The 25,311-nt window shown below is 46.4% G+C and overlaps 1 protein-coding gene across 2 annotated transcripts in view; it reads right to left on the bottom strand.

Annotated features, from left to right (window-relative positions):
- KCNQ1 (potassium channel, voltage gated KQT-like subfamily Q, member 1) overlaps positions 1-25,311 on the bottom strand; it is a 407,135-nt gene that overhangs the window by 236,331 nt on the left and 145,493 nt on the right. For both annotated transcript variants that reach the window (XM_011930101.1, XM_011930102.1), the window contains 4 exons: positions 25,142-25,252; positions 23,506-23,601; positions 21,141-21,263; positions 19,975-20,116 (listed from right to left, as the gene is read on the bottom strand). In XM_011930101.1, coding sequence (XP_011785491.1) covers positions 19,975-20,116; positions 21,141-21,263; positions 23,506-23,601; positions 25,142-25,252 — 472 coding nt within the window. The remainder of the gene's footprint in view (positions 1-19,974; positions 20,117-21,140; positions 21,264-23,505; positions 23,602-25,141; positions 25,253-25,311) is intronic.

The following is a 25,311-nucleotide window of genomic DNA, read 5'->3' as shown; positions in this document are numbered from 1 at the left end:
TGCAAAATATTTTTTGAAAAACAGCTGGTGTTGTGGTGCACACCTATCATAAGGTAAGGGGCAAGGATCACTTGAGGCTAGATCAAGGTTACAGTGAGCCACGATTACACCACTCTGTTCCAGCCTGGGCAACAGAGAGAGACTCTGTTTCTGAAAAAGAAAAGGAAAAAGGAATGAATGAGGGGAAGTATACTACCAACCTGACAGAAATAAAAGGGATTATGAAGGAATACTATGAACAATTTTGTGCCAATAAATTACACAACTTAGATGAAACGGACAAATACCTAGAAAGATGAAAACTGACTAAGAAATAAGCAGAAAATGTGAATAGATCTATAACAAGTTAAAGAGATTGAATTCGTTATCAGAATGCTAGTCAAAAAGAAAAGCCCAAGAGGGCCAGATGGCCAAATATCTAAAGAATATAAATTCTTTATGAACTCTTCCAAAAAAAAAAATAGAAGAGGAGGAAAGCTTTTCCAATACATTCTTTGAGTCCAGTATCACCCTGACACCAAAATCAGACAAAAACATGAAAAGAGAACTTATAAAATTTATTTTACCCATTTTAGGTATATAGTTCTGTGGCATTAGGTAAATCCACGCTATTGTGCTTTATTCTTTCTTGATGTTGTAAATGGGATTGTTTTCTTAATTATATTTTCAGATTGTTTTTGACAGCATATAGAAATACTATTGATTTTTGTATTTCGTTACAATAACTGTGATGAAAATGATGTAAAACCCTCAAAACCCTCAACAAAATACTAGCAAGTAAAATCAAGCAATGTTTAAAAGGGATTATACATTATAATCAAATGGGACTTATTTCAGGAATGCAAGGTTGAATTAACATCTGAAAATCAATTAATGTAATGCACCATTATCAACAGAATAAAAGACAAAACATCACGATTTCTGTCAGTCTGTTCAGATTGTTATAACAAAATACCACGAACTGGTGGCTTATAAACACAGAAATTTATTTTTTTGCAATTTTACAGGCTTGGAAGTTCAAGGTCAAGGCACTGGCAGATTCAGCGTCTGGTGAGGACCCACTTTCTGGTTCATGAACAGTTGTCTTCTTGTGTCCTCATATGATGGAAGAAAAAAAAGGAGCTCACTGAGGTCTCTTTTACGAGGGCACTAATCCCTTCCATGAGGTCTCCACCCTCATGACCTAACCACTTCCCAAAGGCCTCACCTCCTAATACCAACATTGGGGGTTAGGATTTCAACATATACATTGTGAGGAAACACACATTCCATCTATAGCAATTAATGATAGAATAAAAGACACAGAAAAGCATTTGGGTAATAAAATTCCATACCCTTCCATGATGGGAGAAAAAGCCGTACTCGGTATACTAGGAATAGAAGGGAACATCCTCAACCTGATAAAGGGCATCTATTAAAAATCCAGTTAATATCATACTTAACAGCAATGACTAAATGTTTCCCCATTAAGATCAGGAACCAGACAAAGAGATCTGCTTTTTCCACTTCTATTCAACATTTACTGAGTGTTCTATCCAGGACAATTTGGGAAGAGAAAGAATCCAGACTGGAAAGAAGAAGTAAAACTACTTGGAGATGGCATAATCTTTGTGTTAGTTCAGTTTTGCATTACTATAAAGGAACACCCGAGGCTGGGTAATTTATAAAGAAGATTTTAATTGGCTCACAGTTCTTCAGGCTATACAGGAAATACGGCACCAGCACCTGCTCCTCAAGAAGCTTACAATCATGGCGAAAGGCAGAGGGGCAGGCATATCACATGGCAAGAACAGGAGCAAGGCAGAGGGAGGTGGCAGCTTCTTTAAACAACCAGCTCTTAGCATAAACTACCACAGTAAGAACTCGCTGATTACCGTGGGGATGGTACCAAGCCATTCATGAGGGCTCCATGCATGATCCAAACACCTCCCACCAGACCCCGCCTCCAACATTGGAAATCATTTTAATATGAGATTTGGAGGGACCAAACATCCAAACCATATCACTGTTGTATACAGAAAACCCCAAGGAATCCATTGTGAAACAATTATAACTAATGAGTTCAGTAAGGTTGCAGAAGACAAAATCAGTATACAAAAATCAATTGTATTTCTACACACTGTCAAAAAACAATCTGAAAATATAATTAAGACAACAATTCCATGTACAACAACCTCAAAAAAGAGTAAAGCACAACAGTGCAAATTTACCTAATGCCACATAACTATATACCTAAAATGGGTAAAATAGTAGATTTTATGTATATTTTTACCGTATTAAAGAAAAATAAAATACCTTGGGAATAAATTTAACAAAAGAAGTACAAAATTTATCCTCTGAAAATTACAAAACACTGTTGAAAGAAAAGAAGATACAAATAAATGGAAAGACATTACATGCTCATAGACTAGAAAACTTAATATTGTTAAGATGGCAACACTCCCAGAATTGTGTTGATCTACAAATTCAACACGATCCTTACCAGAATCTCAGCTGGTTTCTTTGTAGAATAATAAACTGATGTTAAACTTCATATGAAAATGCAAAGGACCCAGAATAGCAACAATTTTGAAAAAGAAAAGTTGGAGGCTTCACACTTCCTGATCTCCAAAATGACTACAAAGCAACAGTATTCAAGAAAATGTGATACTGGCATGAGATAGATATATAGATCAAGGGAATAGAATCGAGTGTAAAAATGGAGGCATACATCTATGGTCAATTGATTTTTGACAAGGATGCCAAGAACATTCAATGTGGAAAGAATAGTCTTTTGAACAAATAGTGTTGAAACAATTGATATCCATGTGAGAAAAATAAATTGGACCACTCCACATCATATACAAAAATTAACTCAAAGTGGATCAAAGACATAAATACATAACAGATAAAGCTATAAAATTCTTAGAGTAAACATAAGGGTAAATCTTTATGACCTTGGATTTGGCAGAGATTTCTTAGATATAACACCAAAGAACAAGGAACAAAAGAAAAAAAGTAGATATATTGGACTTCATAAAAATTAAAAACTTTTGTGCTTCAAAAGACACCTTAAAGAAAGTGAAAAGACAACCTACAGATGGGAGAAAATATTTGCAAATAATTTATCTGATAGGGGACTTGTTACTGGATATATAAACAACTCTTATAACTCAAAAACAAAAAGACAAATATCCCAATTTAAAGAATGGATGAAGAATTGGAATAGACATTTCTTCAGTGATGACATATATACAGTCAACAAACACATGAAAAGATGCTCAACATGATTAGTCATAGGAAAATGTAAATCAAACCCAAAAGGAGGTACCAGTTAATAACCACTAAGATGGCTGTAACTGAAAAAAGATAATAGCAAGTGTTGGTGAGGATGTGGAGAAATTGCACAGTGCTCATATGCTGGTGGTGAGAATGTAAAATGATGCACCCACTTTGGAAATAATTGGTCAGTTCTTCAAAAAGATAGTTATCGGCCGGGTGCTATGGCTCACACCTGTAATCCCAGCTGTTTGGGAGGCCGAGGCGGGTGGATCACAAGGTCAGGAGATCGAGACCATCTTGGACAACATGGTGAAACCCCATCTCTACTAAAATACAAAAAATTAGCTGGGCATGGTGACACGTGCCTGTAATCCCAGCTATTTGGGAGGCTGAGGCAGGGGAATCGCTTGAACCCAGGAGGCGGAGGTTGCAGTGAGCTGAGATCGCACCACTGCTCTCCAGCTTGGCAACAGAGCAAGACTCCGTCTCAAAAAAAAAAAAAAAAGTTATCATCTGACTCAGCTTTCCATTCCCATGTGTTTTCATATCCCTTTCTTTTTTTTTTTGAAACGGAGTCTTGCTCTGTTGCCCAGGCTGGAGTGCAATAGCATGGTCTCAGCTCACTGCAACCTCTTCCTCCTGGGTTCAAGCAATTCTTCCTGAGCCCCCCGAGTAGCAGGAATTACAGGCACTTGCCACCACGCCCAGCTAATTTTTGTATTTTTAGTAGAGATGGCGTTTCACCATGTTGGCCAGGCTGGTCTCGAACTCCTGACCTTAGGTGATCTACCTGCCTCGGCCTCCCAAAGTGTTGGGATTACAGGCATGAGCCACCACCACACCCAGCCTTTCATATCTCTTTCATGCCCAAGAGATATGAAGACACATGTCCACACAAAAACCCATATTCACGTGTTCTAGAAGCATTTTTCCTAGTAGTCAAAACGTGGAAACAATCTAAAATGCTTATCAACAAATGAATGAATAAACAAAATGTTTATTCATTGTATATCATACGATGGTAGATTATTCATTCATAAAAGAATGAAGCACAAGGACTGGATGCAGTGGCTCACACCTGTGGTCCCAGCAGGTTAGGAGGCCAAGGCGGGCAGATCACCTGAGGTCAGGAGTTCGAGAGCAGCCTGGCTAACATGGCGAAACCCCGTCACTACTAAAAATACAAAAATTAGCCAGGCTTGGTGGTGTGTGCCTGTAATCCCAACTACTTGGGAGGCTGAGGCGGGTGAATTGCTTGAACCCGGGAGGCAGAGGTTGCAGTGAGCCGATATTGCGCCACTGCACTCCAGCCTGGGCAACAGAGTGAGACTGTAAAAAAAAAAAAAAAAAAAAAGGATGAAGTACGAACCTTAAAAACATGATGCTAAGTGAAAGCAACCAGTCACAAAGGACCATACATTGTATGATTCCATTTATATAAAATGTCCAGAATAGGCAAATCCATAGAGAGAAAGATTAGTTATTGCCTAGGGCTGAGGGGGATGGAATAGTGGGTTTGGGGGTGATACTTAAAAGGCACTGGGTTTCTTTTTGGAATGATGAAAATGTTCTCAAACTGGAGTGGCAGTTGCACAGCTCTGGGGATACACAGGCACACTTCACTTTATTGCACTTTGTGGATATTGTGTTTTTTAAAAATTAAATGTGTGTGGTAAGCCTGCACTGAGCAAGTCTATCAGTGCCATTTTTCCAACAACATGCGCTCACTTCATTCTGGGTCAGCATTTTTTAGCAATAAAGTGTTTTTCAATTAAGGTAGGCACATTGTTTTCTTAGACATGGGGCTATTGCACACTTAATAGACTACAATATAAACATAACTTTTATATGCAGTGGTAAACCAAAAAATTTGTGTGACTTGCTTTATTGCAATATTTGCTTTATTGCAGTGTACTGGAGCCGAACCACAATATCTCCGAGGTATGCCTATACTAAAAACCATTCAATCATATTCTTTAAATGGGTTAATTGTATGTACGTAAACTATTATCTCCACAAGGCTGTTAGAAAAAAGCTATAGGAGAAAATATTTGGGGTCCAGGGCCAAAGTCTTCTTAGACCTGACATCAGAAGTGCAATCCACAAAAAGGATACATTGAATCTCATCAAATTTTAAAATGTTTGCTCTATAAAGTACCCTGTTGAGATGATGACAATGAAAGCTACAATGAGTAAAATATTTGCACCCTGTTTCTGACTTAGTATAAGTGTCTAGAATATATAAATATCTCCCAAAACTCGACAGTAACAAAAAGTCTAATTGGGAAATGGGAAAATCGTATCAACAAGAATTTCACTGAATAGAACATAAAAATGGCAAACAGGCACATGAAAAGATGTTCAGTATCATCCTAATGAGGAAATGTACATGTAAACCACAGTGAGATCTCACTACCCACCTATCTGAATGGATAAAATGAAAAACAGTGTGAACATCAAATACCAGCAAGAATGCAGAGAAACTACATAACTTAGACATTGCTGGCAGGAATGGGGAATGTGAAATGGTGCAGTCACTCTGGAAAATCAGTTTGGTAGTTTCTTATAAAACTAAACATGCAACTGCCATACAACTCAGCAGTTACCAGCTTGGGCTTTTATCCCAGAGAAATAAAAGCTTATGTTCACACAAGAACCTTACAAGAATATTCATGTCATCCTTATCAATGTATAAGGTTCCCATGGCTGCTGTAATACATTTCCACAAACTTAGTGGCTTAAAACAACACAAGCTTTTTTTTTTTTTTTTACAGTTCTAGAGGCCAGAAGTCTGAAAAGAGTCTTAAGGGACTGAAAATCAAGGTGTCAGCAGGGCCGGTTCCTTCTGGAGGCTCCACTTCCCTTTCCTTGCCTTTTCTTCTGGAAGCTGCCTGTATTCCTTGGTTTGTGACACCTTCCTCACATCACATTACCATTTCCTGCCCCTGCTTCCGTGGCCACATAACCCTCTTTCTCTTCTATAGTCAAATATGCTTCTGCCTCCCTCTTATAAGGACCCTTGTGATTACACTGGACCCACTCAGACAATCCAGGATGATCTCTCCATCTCAAGGTCCTTCATTTAACACATCTGCAGAGTGCCCTTTACCACAGAAGGCAATAGTCATAGGTTCCAGGAGTTAGGACCTGGCTACTTTGGGGGCCATTGTTCAGCCTACTGTGATTTGTAATAGCCCAAACTGGAAATGACCCACATGTCCTTGGATGAGGGAATGGTTAAATAAACTGGGGTATACGTCCATATCATGAAATTCCACTCAGTACTACAATTTAGTGAACTGTCGCTATACAAAATAACTTGAATGAATCCCGAGAATGATGCTGAGCCAAAAGACTCAGTTTCTAAGATATTGTGTGTGGTGTGATTCCATTTATATGGCACTTTTGAAAAGATAAAACTACAGAATCAGAGAACAGATTAGTGGTTGCCAGGGATTAGAGGAATAGGGTGAGAGAAAGTTGGTGTAAAAGGACAAACAATGGGAATCCTTGTGGTAATGGAAACACTCTGTATCTTGACTCTCACTGTTGACATCCTGGTTATGATATTGTGCTATGGTTTTAGAAGATGCTACCACTGAGGGAAACTAACTAAAAGGTGCATGGGATTCCTAATATTTCTTACCATTGCATGTGAATGTCTAAAAATAAAAAGCTTAAAAGTGTCATTTTTTAAAATGGGTAAAAGATCTGAATAAATATTTCATTAAAGAAGATATACAATTGAGCACCAGACACATGGAAAAACGCTCAGCATCATTAGGAAAATGCAAATCAAAACCACGATGAGGTAACCATTCCAACGGGACAGTATTTTTTTTTCTTTCTATACTTTTGTAGAAGGGGTGCTAGAGTTGGAAAATTATCATTTTTGCAACTACCACAGTAAAGCCTGGTTTCCAAAAGCATTTAAATCTGGAGAGACTTTTTTGATACACAGCAGGGTATATGCATGGCCTTAAAGAATCTCCCCCAGATTTTCTATTGGTTGCAAGACAAAATATAGTAACCGTAGGGTAGAAAAGTGGATAATACCTCAATCTGGTGATCAAAATAACATCTTCAATAAGGGGCAGATACACTGTGTGCCTCAGGATGTGGTACGCTGAGAAGGACATCAGGTCACTTACAGAGCACACAACGTGGATCTAACCTGAGGAAACATCAAACTCCCCCAAGAAGTGGCAGGACTGTATCTTCCAAAAATATCAGTGTCATAACAGAGAAAGAGACTAGAAATGCTCCAGATTAAAGACGGCTGGAGAGACACATCGAAAGGCAATACTGACCCTGAACTGGATCTTTCAGTGGAGGAAAAAATGCTACAAAGGACATTGTCATGGCAACTGACAAAATGGGAACGTAGGCATTAAATTAGGTCAAAGTATTATATCGATGTTTAATTGCAGAAGTCGATAACTGTATTCTTGCTTTCAAAAATAATATCTTTAATTTTCAGAAATACACAGCAAAATGTTTAGGGGCAAAGGGCTGTGGAGTATGCAACTCACAGATGTTTCAGAAAAACATGTTATGTGAATATAATGTAGAGAAAGGGGTTCAAATGATAAAGCGAATGTGGCAAAATGTAACTGGTAAGTCTTAGTGAAGGGTATGTAGGTGTTTTATATCTCATGCTTGTAATTTTTCTGTAGTTCAAAATTATTGCCAAATAAAGTTTGTTTTGTTTTAAGAAAGAATCCTGAGGGACCACCTTAGCCCAGCAGGTCACAACTGGGGGCAATTTTGCCCTCCAGGGGACATGTGGCAACCTGTGGAGATGTTTTTGGTTGTCATAACTGAGGGAATGGTGCTGCTGGCTTCCTGGTAGGGGCCAGAGATGCTGTTAAACATCGTACAATGGACAGGACTTCCTCCCTCAACAAAGACTTATCCGGCACTAGATGTCAATAGAGGTACAGTGGAGAAACTCTGCCCCACTTGGCTGACAACAAGTCACTCTGCCAGGATGGGTGGGCAGGAATGCCGGCCCGGAAAGAGGAACCCTGCCTGTGGAATTCAAGGTCAGACAACTCAAGAAAAACAACCTGGCCACATCACTGAAATTAACATGCCTATTCCTGTGTTATGGGCTGAATTGTGTCCCACAAGATTTGCAATTGAAGCCCTAGTCTTTAATACCTCAGCATGTGACTCAGCATATTTGGAGACAGGACCTTTGAAGAGGTGATGAAGCTACAATGAGGCTGTTAGGGTGGCCCTAATCCAATGTGACGGGTGTCCTTAAAGAAAAGGATATTTGGACACACAGAGAAACACCGGGATGCAAGTGCACAGAGCAACGACCATGTGGTGACACAGGAAGAAGGCAGCCATCCGCAAGGCAAGGAGAGAGGCCTCAGGGAAAGCAACCTTGCTGGCACCTTGATCTCAGACTTCTCTCCTCCAGAATTGTGAGAAATAAATATCTGCCATGTAAGCCACCCAGCCTGTGGTATTTTTGTTATGGCAGCTCTAGCAAATGAATACATTCTGGAAATTTATCACATAGAAATAAAAGTTCTGTACATAGAAACAGGTTCAAGAACCTATGTTCAGAAACAAAATGAATTTTAAGCAATAGAGAACATCACAGAATATGTACACCAAAGGAAATTAAGCAGAGATTATAAATTTTAGAATAGAATTGAAATAGAAATAAAATTCAATTAGAGATCGAATTAAATCAAAATAAAATTGTTCCAGCAGCCTTAGGGACATTTTTACTATTTTACTGATTGAGAAAAACAAGATGCAGAAAGCAGGTATGATATGATCCCATGAGTTTGAAAAACAATGATAATGCCTTCATTATGTCACATGTATTTTATTTCATTGAATATTATATGAACATCAGGAAAAATGTTAGACAACAAATCCTAGATTATCAACATAGGTAACAGAGAGGAGCGGAGCCCAAGCAAACATAAGAAAAAAGTTCTGTACTGAAACACATCTATTCCATTCTACTCATCTGTAAAGTTAAAGTGAATATTAGAAAGTAATACAATATTAAGGACAGAAAAATAAAAGAAAGAATAGCCCCTAGATTTGTGGTATGAGTGTTTGGAAGGAGAGCAGAGCAGATCTGGTGTTGATAGAGCCTGGGGCCAATTTGGCAGTAGACAGAGACACAAGACTGTTTGCTGCATATGGGACCTGGGTGAGCACTTATGTGTTCTAACTCAGTCAACACAGGAGTCCTGGGAGCAGGCACAGTTAGGATCCTGATTTCACAGATGTGGAAACTGAGGCACAGAGAATGCAGTAGCTTGCTTAGGGCCACGTAAGAAAATGGCAGAGCTGGGCCATGGCCCTAAGAAGGTAGGCCATATAGGCTATGCTCCAAACCACTCCATGGAACCTGCCACTCAAGTTTGAGAAACATAATTGTACAGGAAGGATTTAATTTTCCTGTCTCAGAATCTTAGGCAGATGTATTAGGTCTTTTTTTTTTTTTTAACTAAGGGCAGAGCAGACCTAAATGAGGCAATGAATAAGCATATATGTATACATATATATATATATGTATGTATGTATATACAATCCATCTCAATATATCTTAGGCAGATGTATTAGGTCTTTTTTTTTTTTTTTAACTAAGGGCAGAGCAGACCTAAATGAGGCAATGAATAAGCATATATGTATACATATATATATATATGTATGTATGTATATACAATCCATCTCAATATACATTTTAGCTGTCCATGTATACAAATAAAACTTTGTGTCCTACAAATACAGAAAATATTTTCTGAGGTCTGTGGAGCATTTACAAAAATAATGGTCTTATTTTCATACTTGGACACAAAGAAAATCTTCATTTAAAAAAAGTGGAGACTTCATAGGCTACATCCTTTCACTGTAAGCCTACTAAATTAGAAATAAATAACAGTGATAAAAATTTACTGCTTAAAAATTAAGAAGACATTAAAAGAACTCTAAAGAGAAAAATCAAAACACAAAATAAAAACTATCAAGAAAGCAATGAAAAGGAACATATTTCATAATCAGATCTATGTGTCACAGCTAAAGCTGCAATCAGAGGAAAATTTATAGCCTTTAAAAATGCCTTTAGTAGAAGAACTTCAAATAAATGAACTATGACTCTTAAGTAAAAGAAAACAGAGTTAGCCAAGAAAAGGGAATTAACAGCTATAAAAGCTTAGATTAATGAAATAGATAACAAAGAGTACAAAGATAGTTTTCTGATAATATAAATAAAATAGATAAATTTCTCATGTGCTTAAGAAAAAAGGAGAAAAACTACAAAAGTTCAGGCATAAAGGAAAAGAAAAACAAAGAGATGATAGAGACCATAAAATCACTAAAGGAAAAAATTAGTTGGTACCAAGTGGCAACACGATTGAAACACTTGAGGCAATTAAATAGGAGTGAATAAATCACTCCAAAAGATGCAATAAACTAATGTATAACAACTTATCATAAAACGGACTAAAAAGAAATTATTAAAGATGTCCTATAAAACATTTATCAGGCCCAGATGGTTTTACAACTCAGTTCTATTTAACCTTTACAGAAAAGATAATCCCAATGTTCTTCAAACAGTTCCAAGACACAGAACAAGGCAGATAAAACTTTGTTTTGTAAACCCTTGTATTTGCCCCCACATGATGGCAGATTTCATACTTTTCTGAAAGATGTACTGTTATTTCTAGGATCAGATATCAGGGATGGCCTGCACCAGTGATGAGAGTACAGCTTCACAGTTTTGATGACCGTTTAATGGAGATATGATACTTGAAGCAGGCCTCCACTGATGGGCATGTTGGTGGTTTGCAATTATTTGCTATTTAACAATTGCAGAAATCATCCTAATGATGGATTGTTTTGCAAATGTGTAAGATATGTGTAGAATAAATTTCTAGGATGATTCAAAGGCATATGCATCTTTAGTTTTGATTGAGATTGCCTTATTTATCTCCACAGAGGTTTGTATCAATTTATTTTTCCAACATCAATGACCGAGAGTTTCCCTGTACACATACCCATAGAGTGTTATCAAACTCTTTGATATTTAATAATTAGGTAAGTTTCAAAAACCCCATTGCTTTAATTTGCATTTCTGTCACAATTGAAGTCATCCAGCATATTTTCATTCTTAAGAATCATTGGTATTTCCTTTTCTGTGAACCCTTTAATTTTTATTTACAAGAGCATTTTTATTTTATTTTATTTTTTTTATTTTATTTTATTTTATTTTATTTTATTTTATTTTTTGAGATGGAGTCTCACTCTCTCTCCCAGTCTGGAGTGCAGTGGTGTGATCTCCAGGGTTCACGCCACTCTCCTGCCTCGGCCTCCCAAGTAACTGGGACTACAGGCACCCACCACCACGCCTGGCTAATTTTTTGTATTTTTTTAGTAGAGATGGGGTTGCACTGTGTTAGCCAGGATGGTCTTCATCTCCTGACCTTGTGATCTGCCCACCTTGGCCTCCCAAAGTGCTGGGATTATAGGCATGAGCTACCGCGGCCTGGCCAAGAGCATTTTTATATAGCAATTAAATTAGCCCCCTGCCTATAGGTGAGTGGCAACTGGTTTCTTTAGGTTATCAATAAAAAAGTATTTTCAGTATTTTTTTGCTATGCAAAATATATATTATATATTTATATTACATATTTATTATAAACAGCTTTATTGAGGTATAATTGACATAACTTGCATATGTTTAAAGTGTGCAATTTGGTAACTTTTGACACACGATGAAACCATTGCTATGGTTATGATAATGAACATATCCACTGCCCCAAAAGTTTTTTTGTGCCCTTTTGTCCTTTTCCCTCCTGCCACTACCCTTGACCCCCAGGTAACCACTGATAACCACTGATATTTTTGCCACTCTATATTAGTGGTCATTTTGTAGATTTTTACATAAATAAGATACCATGTACTCTTTTTTTTTTTTTGGTCTGGCTTCTTTCACTCACCATAATTATGTTGCAATTTATCCATATTGTAGGTGTATCAATGGTTCCTTCCTTTGTATTTCTGAGTAGTATTCCGTTGTAGGAATATACCACAACTTTGAAAAAAATCTATTCAAATGATGGGCATTTGGGTTGGCTCCAGTTTTGGGTTTCCAGTTTTTATAAAGCTGCTACGAATATTCCATGTACAAATGGTGGCATGCGTATGATCTTATTTCTCCTGGATAAATACCTAAGAATAGAATGGCTGTGGAATATGGTAGGTATATATTTAACACATTAAGAAACTGCTGAACTGTTTCCCAAATGGTTGCATCACTTTGGACTTTGCATTCTCACCAGGAGCATGTGAGAGTTCCACCTCCAACACATCTTCACCAACACTTGGTATCATCCATCTCCCTAATTTTATACAATATAATAATTGGGTACTGGTATTTCATGGTGTTTTTCATTGGCATTTCTCTAATAACTAATGGTATTTCAGCCACATCTTCAGGCTCCACTTCTAATTCTAGTTCTCTTGCAGTTTTGACAACATCAGCAGTTACTTCCTCCACTGAAATCTTTAACCCCTCACAGTCATCCAAGAGGGTTGAAATCAACTTTTTCCCAATTCCTGTTAATGTTGATATTTTTACCTTCTTCCATGAATCACTAGTATTCTCAATTTCATCTAGAATGGTGATTCTTTTCTAAAGTGTTTTCAATTTACTTTGCCCAGATTCATCAAAGCAATCACTCTCTATGACCGCTACAGCCTTATAGCGGTTGCAGAATGGATATGGTGTTAGCAGGCATAAGAACAACATTAATCTCCTTGTACATCTCCATCAGAGGTCTTGGATGACCAGGTGCACTGTCAATGAGCAGTAACATTTTGAGAAGAATCTTTTTGTCTGAGCAGTCGGTCTCAAAAATGGGCTCAACATATTCAGTAAACCATGTTGTCAACAGATGTACTGTCATCAGGCTTTGTTGTTCCATTATAGAGCATAAGCAGAGTAGATTTAGCATAATTCTTAAGGGCCCTAGGATTATTGAAATGGTAAATGAGTACTGGCTTCAACTTGAGCAGGGTTGCCACAAACCTTCAATTTGTAAAAAATGCATTATCAGCAAAGTGCAACAAACCAAAGTGCAGTCAATAAGAATGAGACATGCCTGTATTTTAAAAATTTCAATTTCTGGTTATTTGCTGCAAGAATATATGAATGGAATTGATTTTTCATATTAATCTTGTATCTGCCACCTTACTAAACTCATATTAGTCATAGTGGTCATCTTGTATATTCATCAGATTTTCTATATAGATAACCATGTCTTCTGCAAATAAAGACAGTTTGACTTTATAAAATAAAACTCTCCTCTCAATATATGTAACTTAGACTTGCTCTCACAGGAGACTGGGGTTTCTGTTTACACTGCATAGGTTGTCTAGAAGATCCCACATCTAAAACATGTATCATGAAGGTCCTGGATTGGTTCACTCAGTCACCCTGTACAAGCAAAAGTACAGCTTCTCCAGAGGCATGTACCTTATACAGGATACATAGGAACCCCACAAACAAAAACATCCACCACACAAACTCATGATCTAAATTGCAAACCCTCAATGAAATGAGCCATCATGAGCAAGAGTCAGGAAAAACTACAGTGAACAGAATTAGATTCTCCAAGAACTGCAGATGATGAAATGACATGATAGGGGGTACAAAATACACAGGTTCAAATGACCTAAAGATTTAAAGTTGTAGTTTAAAATATGAGAAAGGCACAAGATGCTAAAATAAAGCAAATTAAACCCACATACAAGGATTTATAGGAAAGGAAAAAATAATGTAAATGAAAGTCTCAGTGGGTGGATAAAGTAGTGGAACAGAAACATCTCAAGAGTTAGAAACTGCATGGAAAATTCTGTGAATGAAGCAGAGGGAGACAGAGATAGAAAATCTATGAGACAGCTGAGGAAGACAATGAGATGGCCAAATAGAAGTTTCTGGAAAAGATCAGAAGCATTAGGGGAGGCAATATTCTACAACATAATGGTACTGACTTTCCACAGTTGACGAAAGACATAAATCCTCAGATTCAGGAATCACAACAAATTGTAGGCATGATAAATAAAAATAATCCACCACCTTGGTACAGTACAGTGAAATTTCTGAACACTAAAGTCAAAAGGAAGGTTTCTGAAGTCACTAGAGGTAGGGTCACTTACAAAGGAAAATCCATCAGCCTGATGAGCCACAGAAGCTAGGAGACTGCGGTGTTATAGCTCCAGAGTCTTCAGACAAAATGTACACATTAAGCTGTAACTTTCCCCCCAACGAAATCATCATCCAAGAATAAAGGCAAAGTAAAAATATTTCAGACAACCAGAAACTGAGAGTTTACCTTCACTGAAAGAATCACAGACTTCAGAAAAAAGGAAATTAAATCCAAACAGTGAGTCTGTGAGTAAATATCTAGATGTATGCAGCATCAACAAAAAGAGGATTGTTTAAAAGACAAAACCAAAACACTGGGCAACAAAGGCCTAGGAAATGGCAGGAGACAGTAGGATCTGGAGCACCTTGAGGTCCCAGTGAGGTTTCAGAGGAGTTAGGGTGACTTTTGATCTCAATTGGCAAAGCATTCAGGATTTAATCCTGCAGCAGCCACCAAAAATGCACAATCAGAACACACAGCTTTGAATGGAGGAGTGGGTGAAAGGCCAGGCTTGGTGTGTTGGGCTGAGGATGTCAAGCTGGGAGCAGGAGGAGGCTATAGCCTGACCCTGTGAGAACCAGGCTCACAAGCGTAGAAGTGAGAAATTAGGCTGTTCCATGACGCGTGCTTCCAAAAAGCGCACACACGAGTGTGAAGGATGAGACCCCAGGCCACACTGGGGACCTCTGGGTATGTGACGCATGCTCCTCCAGCACGCTGCCCCACTTCACAAATGGGAAACCACACAGTCATCCCAGGTCACCTGACAAACACGTGGTGACATACACAGGCACAGCTTTGAAGACACCTCCGCAGAAGCCCTTCAGAATGACCTCCAGGCCAGGTGGAAACGTATGTGCTGCCCAACCCTACATCACAGACCCCGACCTTCCATCCCAGTGTTCTCTGAGCAGCAAAAGGCCTCTGAGGCGGCCTCCAGGACCAGTGAATTTGGGGAAGTCTCCTCTGCCCTCCTGGGCACTCGGGTGTTCAGGAGGCCACCTCCGGCCAGCCCTGCTCTTGACAACCTGCCTCCAGCCCCTTTGTCAAGACAAAACCCTGGTGGCATGGCCCTGCATTTTTATCGTGTACCCACCATGGGTTACATATGGTACCAGCTCGGGAAGGGTCAGTGGTGAAAGACAAAGGGCCACTCCCCTTTGAGGAGGGGACTGGACAACCTGGTCAATGGTGACCTGGCTGTGGAGACAACTAGAGTGGAGGAGGGGCGGGGTAGTCAGCGCAGGATGGAGGTGGCTCCTTCAGGACTTCTGGGATCCAGGAAAGACAGTTCCGGGCAGAGTGAATACAGTGGCTCTGAGGCAGGGACAGCGAGGCAGGATGGCCAGTATGTGGTTCCAGCCCAGGCCTCTTCTGACCTGCAGATGTGGATGGCCCGTGCCTGCTTGGACCCTCTGGGCAGGAGGCTGCCTGTGTCTGCCCCCACCCCGCAAGCATACAGAGGATCTTCAGGACCCCCAAGGCGGCAGCAGCCGGGCTGTGAGTGTCAGGCTCCCCAGGCTAGGCATGGACAGTGGCCACCGCATCCTCGCAGGTCCCCAGCCCCTTGACACTGCCAAGCCAAGCGCCTGAGTTTGGGTCCCCATGCATCCTTCATGAGCAGTCTGTGACGCTTCACTGCAAAGACACTAGGGATAGGCTGGCCAGCCCCTGCTGCGCTCTGGCTCTCGGGCTGGGTGGCTGCTGCCATTCCCCTCCCTCCCCACCCAGGTCAGAAGGTGGGGGGAACGGCAGCAGACCCTGCCGCGTGGGATGAGCGCTGGTTCCTCCCCTTAGTGAGGCTGCTCTGCAGGGACCACGCAGCCCATTTTTGCTGCAGGTTAGTCTGTGTTCTGATGCCACCGTGAGGGACCTTCTTCCTTCCCAGCCTCCCTCCCCTGAGGTCTGCCACTGCCATACCTGCATGTGCCTCTTAGCAGGCTCAGTGGGGTGTCAGGACACACAGGTGTCCTCAGGAGTTCCCCACATGGCCCTGTCCTTCCGTTTCTCCATCTATAAATGGGGCCAACACTGCATAGCACCAGCTAGAGCACAAGCTGAAGGGGCCTGTGTGCAGGTGGACGGCACAGACAGGTAGGAGCCCTAAGGCAGGGTCAAGGGGACTTCTGCCTAATCTGCAGATTCACACAACAATAAGCACAGTCAGGCAAGGTTGAGGCCTGGGTTTGCCTTTGCGGGGGATCAGTGTGGCTGTTCGTACCCGCCTTGAGGGAGTGGGGCTGTGGGGCTTCCCCAGGGGTGGCATCTGCCCGGGGATCCACATGCCCTTCTCCCCATGCCAGGACTCTCCAAGAGCCTCCTGGGCAAAGGGGACTCAGGAGTATCAGAGGCCGCTCTAGGTCCCTGGGGGCCAGGTCGACAGCTCAGGCTCCAGAAAGCTGGTGGCTCCAGCCTGGGCTGACTTATCAAGTTAGGAAAGAAAAAAGTCCAGCGGGAAAGAAAAACCTCCGTAGAGGAGCATTCCACAAAAGGCGCCTGACTTTCTCCGCACTTGCCCCTCATTAACATTCCGCAGACAGCACTAATGACTTCATAACACTAACCAGGCTGAATGGATGGCATCGACTCGGGCTGCCCCGCATTCAGCAAGCAGCAAGCGATGCTTCTCCAGGCCGCACACAGGCTGCGTCCCCAGCCCCCGGCCACGCCCACCTGCCCGTTAGCATGCGCAGAAAGCCCCCATTTGCATGGAGACAATGGTCCCAGCCCTGAATCCAGAGCTGTGGGGGCACTGGGCACTGGTTGGCACAATCGCCCTTTGTGCCGGCTCCAGCGGGCAGGCGGGAGCACATCCCAGGGGCTCAGAGATGTGGCCGGGTCCCAGCCAAATCCTGATGGCATCTAAGGCCCCAGGGAGCCTGGTGCCCAGTGGAGTGGGTGCCTGGACTTGGTCTTGCCTGGTGACTTCCACATTGGATGCCCAGGAAAGCCCCAAGAGGCAAGGAACACCACCCGGCCTCCTGCCAAGGATGGGGGGATGCAGGTGAGCCATCCTGAATAAACTGGAGCTTGGCGGGCTGGGCTGGTGTCTGCGAGCACAAAGGGTTGTGAACAGTGTGAGTTTGTACCCTCTCTGCCATGCATAAGACGTGACAGCATCCTTACAACTGCTGGTAAGCTGGAACATTCGGGTTGGTCCCAGGCACTGGGAAGAGGTCTGAGAGAGGAGGGATGGATACAGAAGTGACCAAAGGGTAAAGGGACAGCTGCTGAGGAGGGAATGGATCATATGACCTGGATGGGAGGGCAAGGTGGATGACCCACCTCCTCTGCCAAGCATGGAACCCTGGCCACTTGGCACAACTGAGGCAGGGCCTGGCTTCTAATAGCCCAGAGTCCAGAACAGTGGGGTTAAGTCCCCAAGGGACTGGGCCACATGGAGTCCTCCCACGGGGCATGGAAGGCAGGGAGAGTGGGGAGCAGTCCCTCCAGGGTGGGATCAAGCCTCCTTAGAGGGACACGCCTTGGAGTCATGAAAGAAGGGGTCTGAGCCTTAAGGGGCAGAAACCGGGTGAGCAGAAACAAGGTGAGCAGGAACCAATGCAAGGCCCAAGTGCGTGATGTCTGTCTGGGCAACAGCAAGTGGTCAAAGAGGAGTGGGCTTCAAACGCTGTGCTCCCCACCACCTGGAATGCTGTGCTCCCCCCACCACCTGGAATGCTGTGCTCCCCCCACCACCTGGAATGCTGTACTCCCCCCACCACCTGGAATGCTGTGCTCCCCCCACCACCTGGAATGCTGTACTCCCCCCACCACCTGGAATGCTGTGCTCCCCCCACCACCTGGAATGCTGTGCTCCCCCCACCACCTGGAATGCTGTGCTCCCCCCACCACGTGGAAGTTGAGGGCTCTCCCATGCTGGGAGGGCAAGGCCACTGTTTCCCGTGGGCCTGAACTAGTGCTTCTTTCTGGCACCATGACAACCAAGTGTTTTCAAAACCGGTGCCCCTTTCCTCCCAGGGGGACCGCACCCTGGGACAGGTGCTTCTGCAAACATTTGCCGGGGCCCCTGCATTGGTGCTGCAGTGCAGTAGCCAGCAAGTGCCATCTTTGTATCAGAACACAGTCACCACTATGTCTGCCTCAGAGGAAGCAGCGAGCAGGGCCACAGGTGGCACCTTTGCACGAGGTACTGTGGAGCAAACAGGCTTCACTGTGTTTTCTCCTGGGAAGGCAAGGGGCACCCCCCTGTCCTGGTGGCAGCACGGCCATCTCAAATATCCCACATTGGGCTCAGAGGTCAGAAAAAGCCAGAATCCTTCACATTTGATTTTAAGAGAGCTGCTAGAGAATTTGGCAGTTTGGGATCACAGTCCCCAGAAGTGGGCATTAAAGTCATATGCGAGAGAAGTTGGAGCTCCCAGGGAGAAGCGCAGTCCCTTCCACCTCTCCTAACTCTCAAGGGCATCTGTGGCCAGGGAGCATGAGGTCTCCAGCCCCTCACACTCTGTAGAGCTAGCCAGTTCACAGTCTTGTCCTACAGGAGGTTTGTCTCAAAACTGATCCCAAGATGACGGATGCATCACATGTGCCTCCTGAAGCAGCCAGGAGGCCAGGTCTGCCCTGGAGCAGTGTGGGGAGGCCAAGCACTGATGCCCTGGCATCACCACAGGTCACCTGCTGTGTGTGTGCTCAGCCAGCTGCACTTCTGGGAACAGCAGAAGTTGGCAGGAGGCATATGGGGGCCACAACCAGGCACTGCTGTGTCCCTGCCGTGTGGCTGGAGCACACGAGCCCAGCCTCCAGGGCCTCACTCGTGGGGGCCACAACTGGGCACTGCAGTATTCCCGCCGTGTGGCTAGAGCACACGAGCCCAGCGTTCAGGGCCTCGCTCTCCATGTCCGTCAAAGAGCCATGCTTACGAGTTAGCGTGGGTAAAACCCCTCACCCGGGATGGAGGGCATCTAAACCCTAGACACCTGCCATTGTCAGGTGCTGCAGAAGGTAGCTTCATCCCGGCCCCCAATGCAGGGGTGAGAGGAGGGATGCAGGTCTGAGCCACACCATCACGTACAGACTCATGGCCTCCGGGCTGCATGAGAACAGCCTGTCCCATCAGACCCCCCACGTTTTACCCAGGCCTGGTGCTTCTCCTTCAGGGCACCATCCCCAGACCCCTTACCTCTGGTGTCCCTGCCAGTGGGCCCAGAGGTCACCCCAGACACTTTCCAACCACAGCCCGTGGGCTCAGCTGGGAGGAAGCCAGGCAGCTGGAATCAGGAACACAGCCTACCCTCAGCACGGCCAGACAGAGCTGACCCATCCCGTCACCTGCCCAGGCTTCCTCTTGCATCAGAAGGTGTGGCCAACCCCTCCTTGGGAAGACTCTGAGGGGAAGGCGGCTGGAAGGTTTATAGAAGTTTCTAGAAGCTCCACCCTCTGTCTGTTCATACCTTGTTATCAGAGACCCCAGCCCAAGGGAGAAACTCATTGGCTTGCTCGGTCTCCCAAAAAAGGCAGTGACCTTCCCGGCCCTGCGGCCCACACCTGCTTGAGGGGTTCTCACCAGAACTGTCATAGCCGTCAACAGAGAAGTGGTCCAGCCTCCGCTCTTCTGGGGGGTCGCACGTGATATGGGGGACTGTGAGCATCTTCTCTCCGGGACTCACCCCATTGTCTTTGTCCAGCTTGAACTTTTTTTTCTTTACCTAAAAAAACAGACAATAGATTAGCAGTTCCTGGACATCGTCTGCCAGGCCCTACGCTGGCCCCAAAGTGCCTGTGCAGCTACCCTGAGCCCAGCCCCCACCACATACACCCGAACAGGGACCTGAGGCCTGGGGCTAGCTCCAGAGTCCTCACACAGAGACAGGGCAGGGCTGCTGGGGGTCACATGGGGGGCTTGGCCCTGGTGCTGCCCTGTGAGCTCATGGCCTCACTAACAGAACAGCAGGAAACAGACGGACATACAAGATGGTGCCAGTGGAAGTGGTAATGGGAGCTGTGACCAGTAAGGGTGAATGCATATGGAGGGAACAGGCTAGGGGCCAGCAGGGCATGAAGAGGGCGCCTGAAGTCAGGGAGCAGGCTGTGTGGAAATCTGGGGGAACATTCCAGCATGGGGAACAGTCGGCATGGAGGCTCCACTGGCAGCTGGAAACTGGGAAGGCCAGGTCTCTCCACAGAGGGTGTGGGCACAGGCCAGGAAGCGGAACCATGCCAGCATCAGCCCCAACCCCTCTTATGACCCCAGCCACGTCACAAGACTTCTGCCTGGCACCTGCCAAACTCCACTGCCCTGTGACCTCCAGACCCCCTTCGCTACACCCTTGCATCACCTCCCTCCCCTGCTGCTCCCCTCCCACTGCCCACCTCACATGGCCCCCTGCCCACTGCTCACCACCCACTGCACCCCACGTGGAAAGCCCAACCCCAGGGCCCTCTGAAGAGCCTTCTTTCCGGCACGTCCTGCTCCCAGAGCTCTGTCTCTGGAGCTCTCATGCCCTGACCCTGGAATGACCAATCCTACATACCCCCAAGTCGGGGGACATTGGGATAGCAGGAACCTAGCATCAGGTGTATAGCCCAGTGTCCCAAACGACGCTGGCATCCTGACATAGGCCGCACCAGGTCAAATGCATGGTGAGATCCAAGCCTTGTGCTGCGGCCCCCATGCCCCCCCCCCACCTGCTAGCAAGAAGGCCCCGCCCTGGTGGCAGGTGGGCTACTCACCACCACAGACTTCTTGGGTTTGGGGCTGGGTGACAGCAGAGTGTGGCTCCGGGAGGGCTTCCGGACGTAGATCTTCCAGGTGGAGGAGTCGGGGTTCTCGGCAGCATAGCACCTCCATGCGGTCTGAGGTCGGTCGGGGGAGAGGCTGTCACCTGCTGAGCCACCCAGTGGGGGCCCTTATGGAAGCTACAGCTCCCCCTCTCTGTTCCCCAGGCCGGACTCCCTCCCCTCTGGGTGGCAGGGTCTGGGACCTCAGAGTCACAGGCTTGACGTGGTCCCGGCTCCCAGACCCTCTGCCCAGGCAGCCTGGCTTGGTCCCTTGCTGTGCCAGGCAGCTCACCGCTGCCTGGGCCAACTGTTACCCACAGCTGGGACACCACAAAGGTCTTTACCGGCCCCAAGCCAGCCTTGAGCCAAAGGCAAGACTTGCAAAGGTGGGCAGGTCGCACATCGCTCCCGGGTGCCAGGGTGCACAGTGTGCATAGGAGACCAATGCAGAAGTAGGCAACCAGCGGCCACACGGTGAGGAAGGGCTGAGAAAGAGAGGTCGTCCGGGACCTGCAGGTGCTGAACAGGGGGCAGGGAGAGGAAGGGTCCCTTGGGCTGACAGGAGGTGAGGTCTCTCCCAGAGGCCTGTGAGTGCCACCTTGCAGTTGGGGGAGCCTCTGATGGCACATGAGTGCAGCTCTGAAGCCAGCATTTCAGAGAGACCCCACGGCAGCACCACATGGGAAGGGTGGGAGGAGGAGACACTATCAGTAGGGGACTTGGCGGAGGGAAGTAGTGCAGCATCCAGGTGGGCAGGAGGGGCTCCCAGGGCCTTGTATGAGGACACGTCCTGGTGGCCTTGTCATCACTGGCGACATGAGCCTGAGAGAGGGCCGAGTGGAGAATGTGCCCCCACACTGGTGGGCTCCCGGGTGACAGTCCCAGATAGACACAGCAGCTGGTGAGGGCACCTGCAGCCCTCACTCCCACCCAGCACCCAGGGACAGGCAGGCAAGGGCACAAGCCCAGCCTTCCAAGGCCCGAGCATCACACATACAGGCCGAGCACTCCACGTGGTCCCCCAACCCTGGCAAACCCCACAAACCCTGCCCTGCTCCTGTGCAGGCCTGTCACCTGGGGCCCCCACTCCAGTCCTCCCTGCACAGTGTGTGCAGCTTCCGAGGGAGCCCCTTTCACAGGATCTGTGGTCCCTAGGGAGTGGGACCAGGAATCCAATGTGGTCCCCTGCTGGGCGTGGGCGGCCAGCACGCTCACGCCGGGACCAAGGTGGGTTTGCGGGCCTGATTTACGGTCTTCTGGGAAGGAGAAACTGTGAAGTCATAAAACCAGGCCGAGGGTGGGAGCTCACAGCCCCCCGATAGCTGAGCTAGGAGCCCGGCAGGACTGCGACCAGCCCCTGATAGCCTGGGCCTTGCCTGGGGCAGCAAGCTCAGGAGGCCTGCAGGGGGGACCCCAGCCAGCAGGGGCTGCCCAGGCCCTGGGCCTTCCTGGGGGACATCAGGCCCAGTGCGCCCAGAGGAGCTGACACTGCTCCCAGCCACTGCACTGGGCAAAGGCCCTATCCCTAGTGGGCACTTGTCATTCAACCTAGCAATGCCCACCCTCCGGGCCCCTCAGCAGCTGTTCCTCAGGGCAGCCCTGGCCCTGCGGTGGCCAAGAAGAGAGACCCACAGGGACGCAGTTCTCAAGTGGCTTCTGTGCTAAGTCCTTGCTTATGTTAACAGGGCAGTCCCATTCTCTGGTGGGTCCTGGAGAGCCTGGAGTGACAGAGCCAGAGCCCAGCGTCCCAGAGCTTGGTACTACCTGCCTCCCACCCACCCCCAGAACCTTCCTGCCCATGATGCTCCAGGGCTCTGCCTTTCCCAGCCCACTGGCCTTGTGAGCCCAGAGGGAGGCCCATGCCATCCATCGCCAGCCCTCACCGAGCCCTGAGGGATGCCAGGCCCTCCAGAAGGCACCAACTGCATAGCTGGGTCCTACCTCCCTTGGGGACAATCACCGGGCCACCCCACTCCCAGACTCAGCCCTCAGGTTGTTGTGCAGTGCGGGGGAGAATGGGAGCGCAGGGGAGCCTCAGAGCCAACCACGTCCACTCCTGGCATGGCCACGGCCGTGCCTCCTCTCCGGCCGACAGGGCATGGCCCTTGATGGGAGTGGCTTTGGAGGAAGACAGGCTCCAGCCCCCATGCTCACCCCATCACCACAGAAGCCAGGGCTTCCACACGCAGGGTACGCCCCACAGGCCAGCCAGGCGGACACAGGGGCCAACGGTGGTTCCGACAGGTGGCCATGAGGGCTGGAAGCAACAATAACAGGGACCAAAATGTCAGTGACTAGGGCCTTGCAGGTACCGCACCTGAATGAGTGAGGCTGCCGCCGGGATCTGCCGGTTGAAGTGCTTCTGCCTCTGCTTCTGCTGCACCTTCAGGGCAAACCCCGAGCCGAGAATCCCCTGGGAAGGAATCAACAGGAGGGTCCCGTCCACACAGGCCACTGCCAGCTGGGTGCAGCCTCAGGACATGGTTGCCAGTCACAGTTGTGGGAAGGCCAGGCATGGTCAGTGCTGGAAGTTCCCCCAGGTCCCACCTCAGGCCCAGCCTGCCTGTCCTGGGCCAGCATGGGGGGCAGAACTTATACCATAGGGCTTATCCAGCAAGGGGCCCAGTCCCATGGGGTGGGGCTAGAGCCTCTCTAACCCATTCCCAGGGACCGTTCTGGGGGCCAGGTGGGCTGGCCCATCTGTATGCACCCAGGAAGGGGTCATACCACTGGGATGGGGGGCGCAAGTGAGAAGTCAGCCCTTCTCAGTCACCACTGCTGCCGCCCTGCCCAAGGACGGCTGATGGGATGCAAAGGACCCACCCAGAAGCTAGAGAACTCCCGGTCTACAGAGGGGATCACATGGTCCATATGCATATGTGACGCACACGCACACACGATAGATATGCACACTAACACAAACAAACACACGCACTAACACACACACTAACACACTAACAAACACACTAACACACACACTAACACACTAACACACAAACAAACACACTAACACAAACACACACAAACACACTAACACACTAACAAACACACTAACACACAAACACACGCACTAACACGCACTAACACACACACTAACACACAAACACACGAACACAAACACACACAAACACTAACACTAATGCACACTAACACACACTAACACACACACTAACACACACTAACACACACTAACACGTCTACATGTCATGTGCACGCACACATATACAGCACATAGATGTAGAGTATATATACCTGTGACACACAGATACATAAATACACACATGCAAACATACTGATATACATGTATAACGCATACATGTGCACACAACACAGCACACATACCAAACACAACATATGCACATACAATACGTATACACAGTATGCACACACATATACAGTACAACACACACCCATGTGGTACATATACACATACCCGTAGCATACAAGTAATATAAAATTATGCACACACAGCACAAACACATACGCACATACACACATAACACGCATACACCCACATACGGGCATTGCGAACTAGACACATCACCTAACAATCTGTGGTTTCTGGAAAGGCCATGGAACAAACCCCCTCCCCGGCCAGCCACAGCATGGAAGCGCCCTCTCCAGGCGCAAGATTCTGCCTCCACAGGGCGTGGTAGCAGCATTGCCCACCCCCCAGGGCTGAGTAAGCAGGCCTCTCCCACAGTGTCCATGCACAGCCACTCTAGGCTGCCTCCCACACTGCCTGCAAGGACCCCAATGGGGACTGCAAACAGGAAGTCTGCATCCAGGGCCCCAGGGAGGGCAAGTGGAGCTCTGGAGTATCGCACCTTCTAGAAGGGAAGCACCCTCTTGGTTCTGAACATAAGCGGGTCTGCTCAGAGGGAGGGGCGTGCAGCCATCCCAGGGCCCCAGCTGTCCGAGGAGCTGGGGAAAACACACCATGGAGCACCTACCGCTGGGAGCGCAAAGAAGGAGATGGCAAAGACAGAGAAGCAGGAGGCAATGGTCTTCCCGACCCACGTCTGGGGCACCTTGTCCCCATAGCCAATGGTGGTGACTGTGACCTGCAGGAAGAGGGACAGTGGTCAGCCACGGATGGGACTGGAGCCTTGGGAGGGCCACC

This window comes from Colobus angolensis, unplaced genomic scaffold, assembly GCF_000951035.1.
Source record: "Colobus angolensis palliatus isolate OR3802 unplaced genomic scaffold, Cang.pa_1.0 Scaffold84, whole genome shotgun sequence".
Taxonomy (NCBI): domain Eukaryota; kingdom Metazoa; phylum Chordata; class Mammalia; order Primates; family Cercopithecidae; genus Colobus; species Colobus angolensis.
This window is presented reverse-complemented; position numbering and strand designations above follow the sequence as displayed.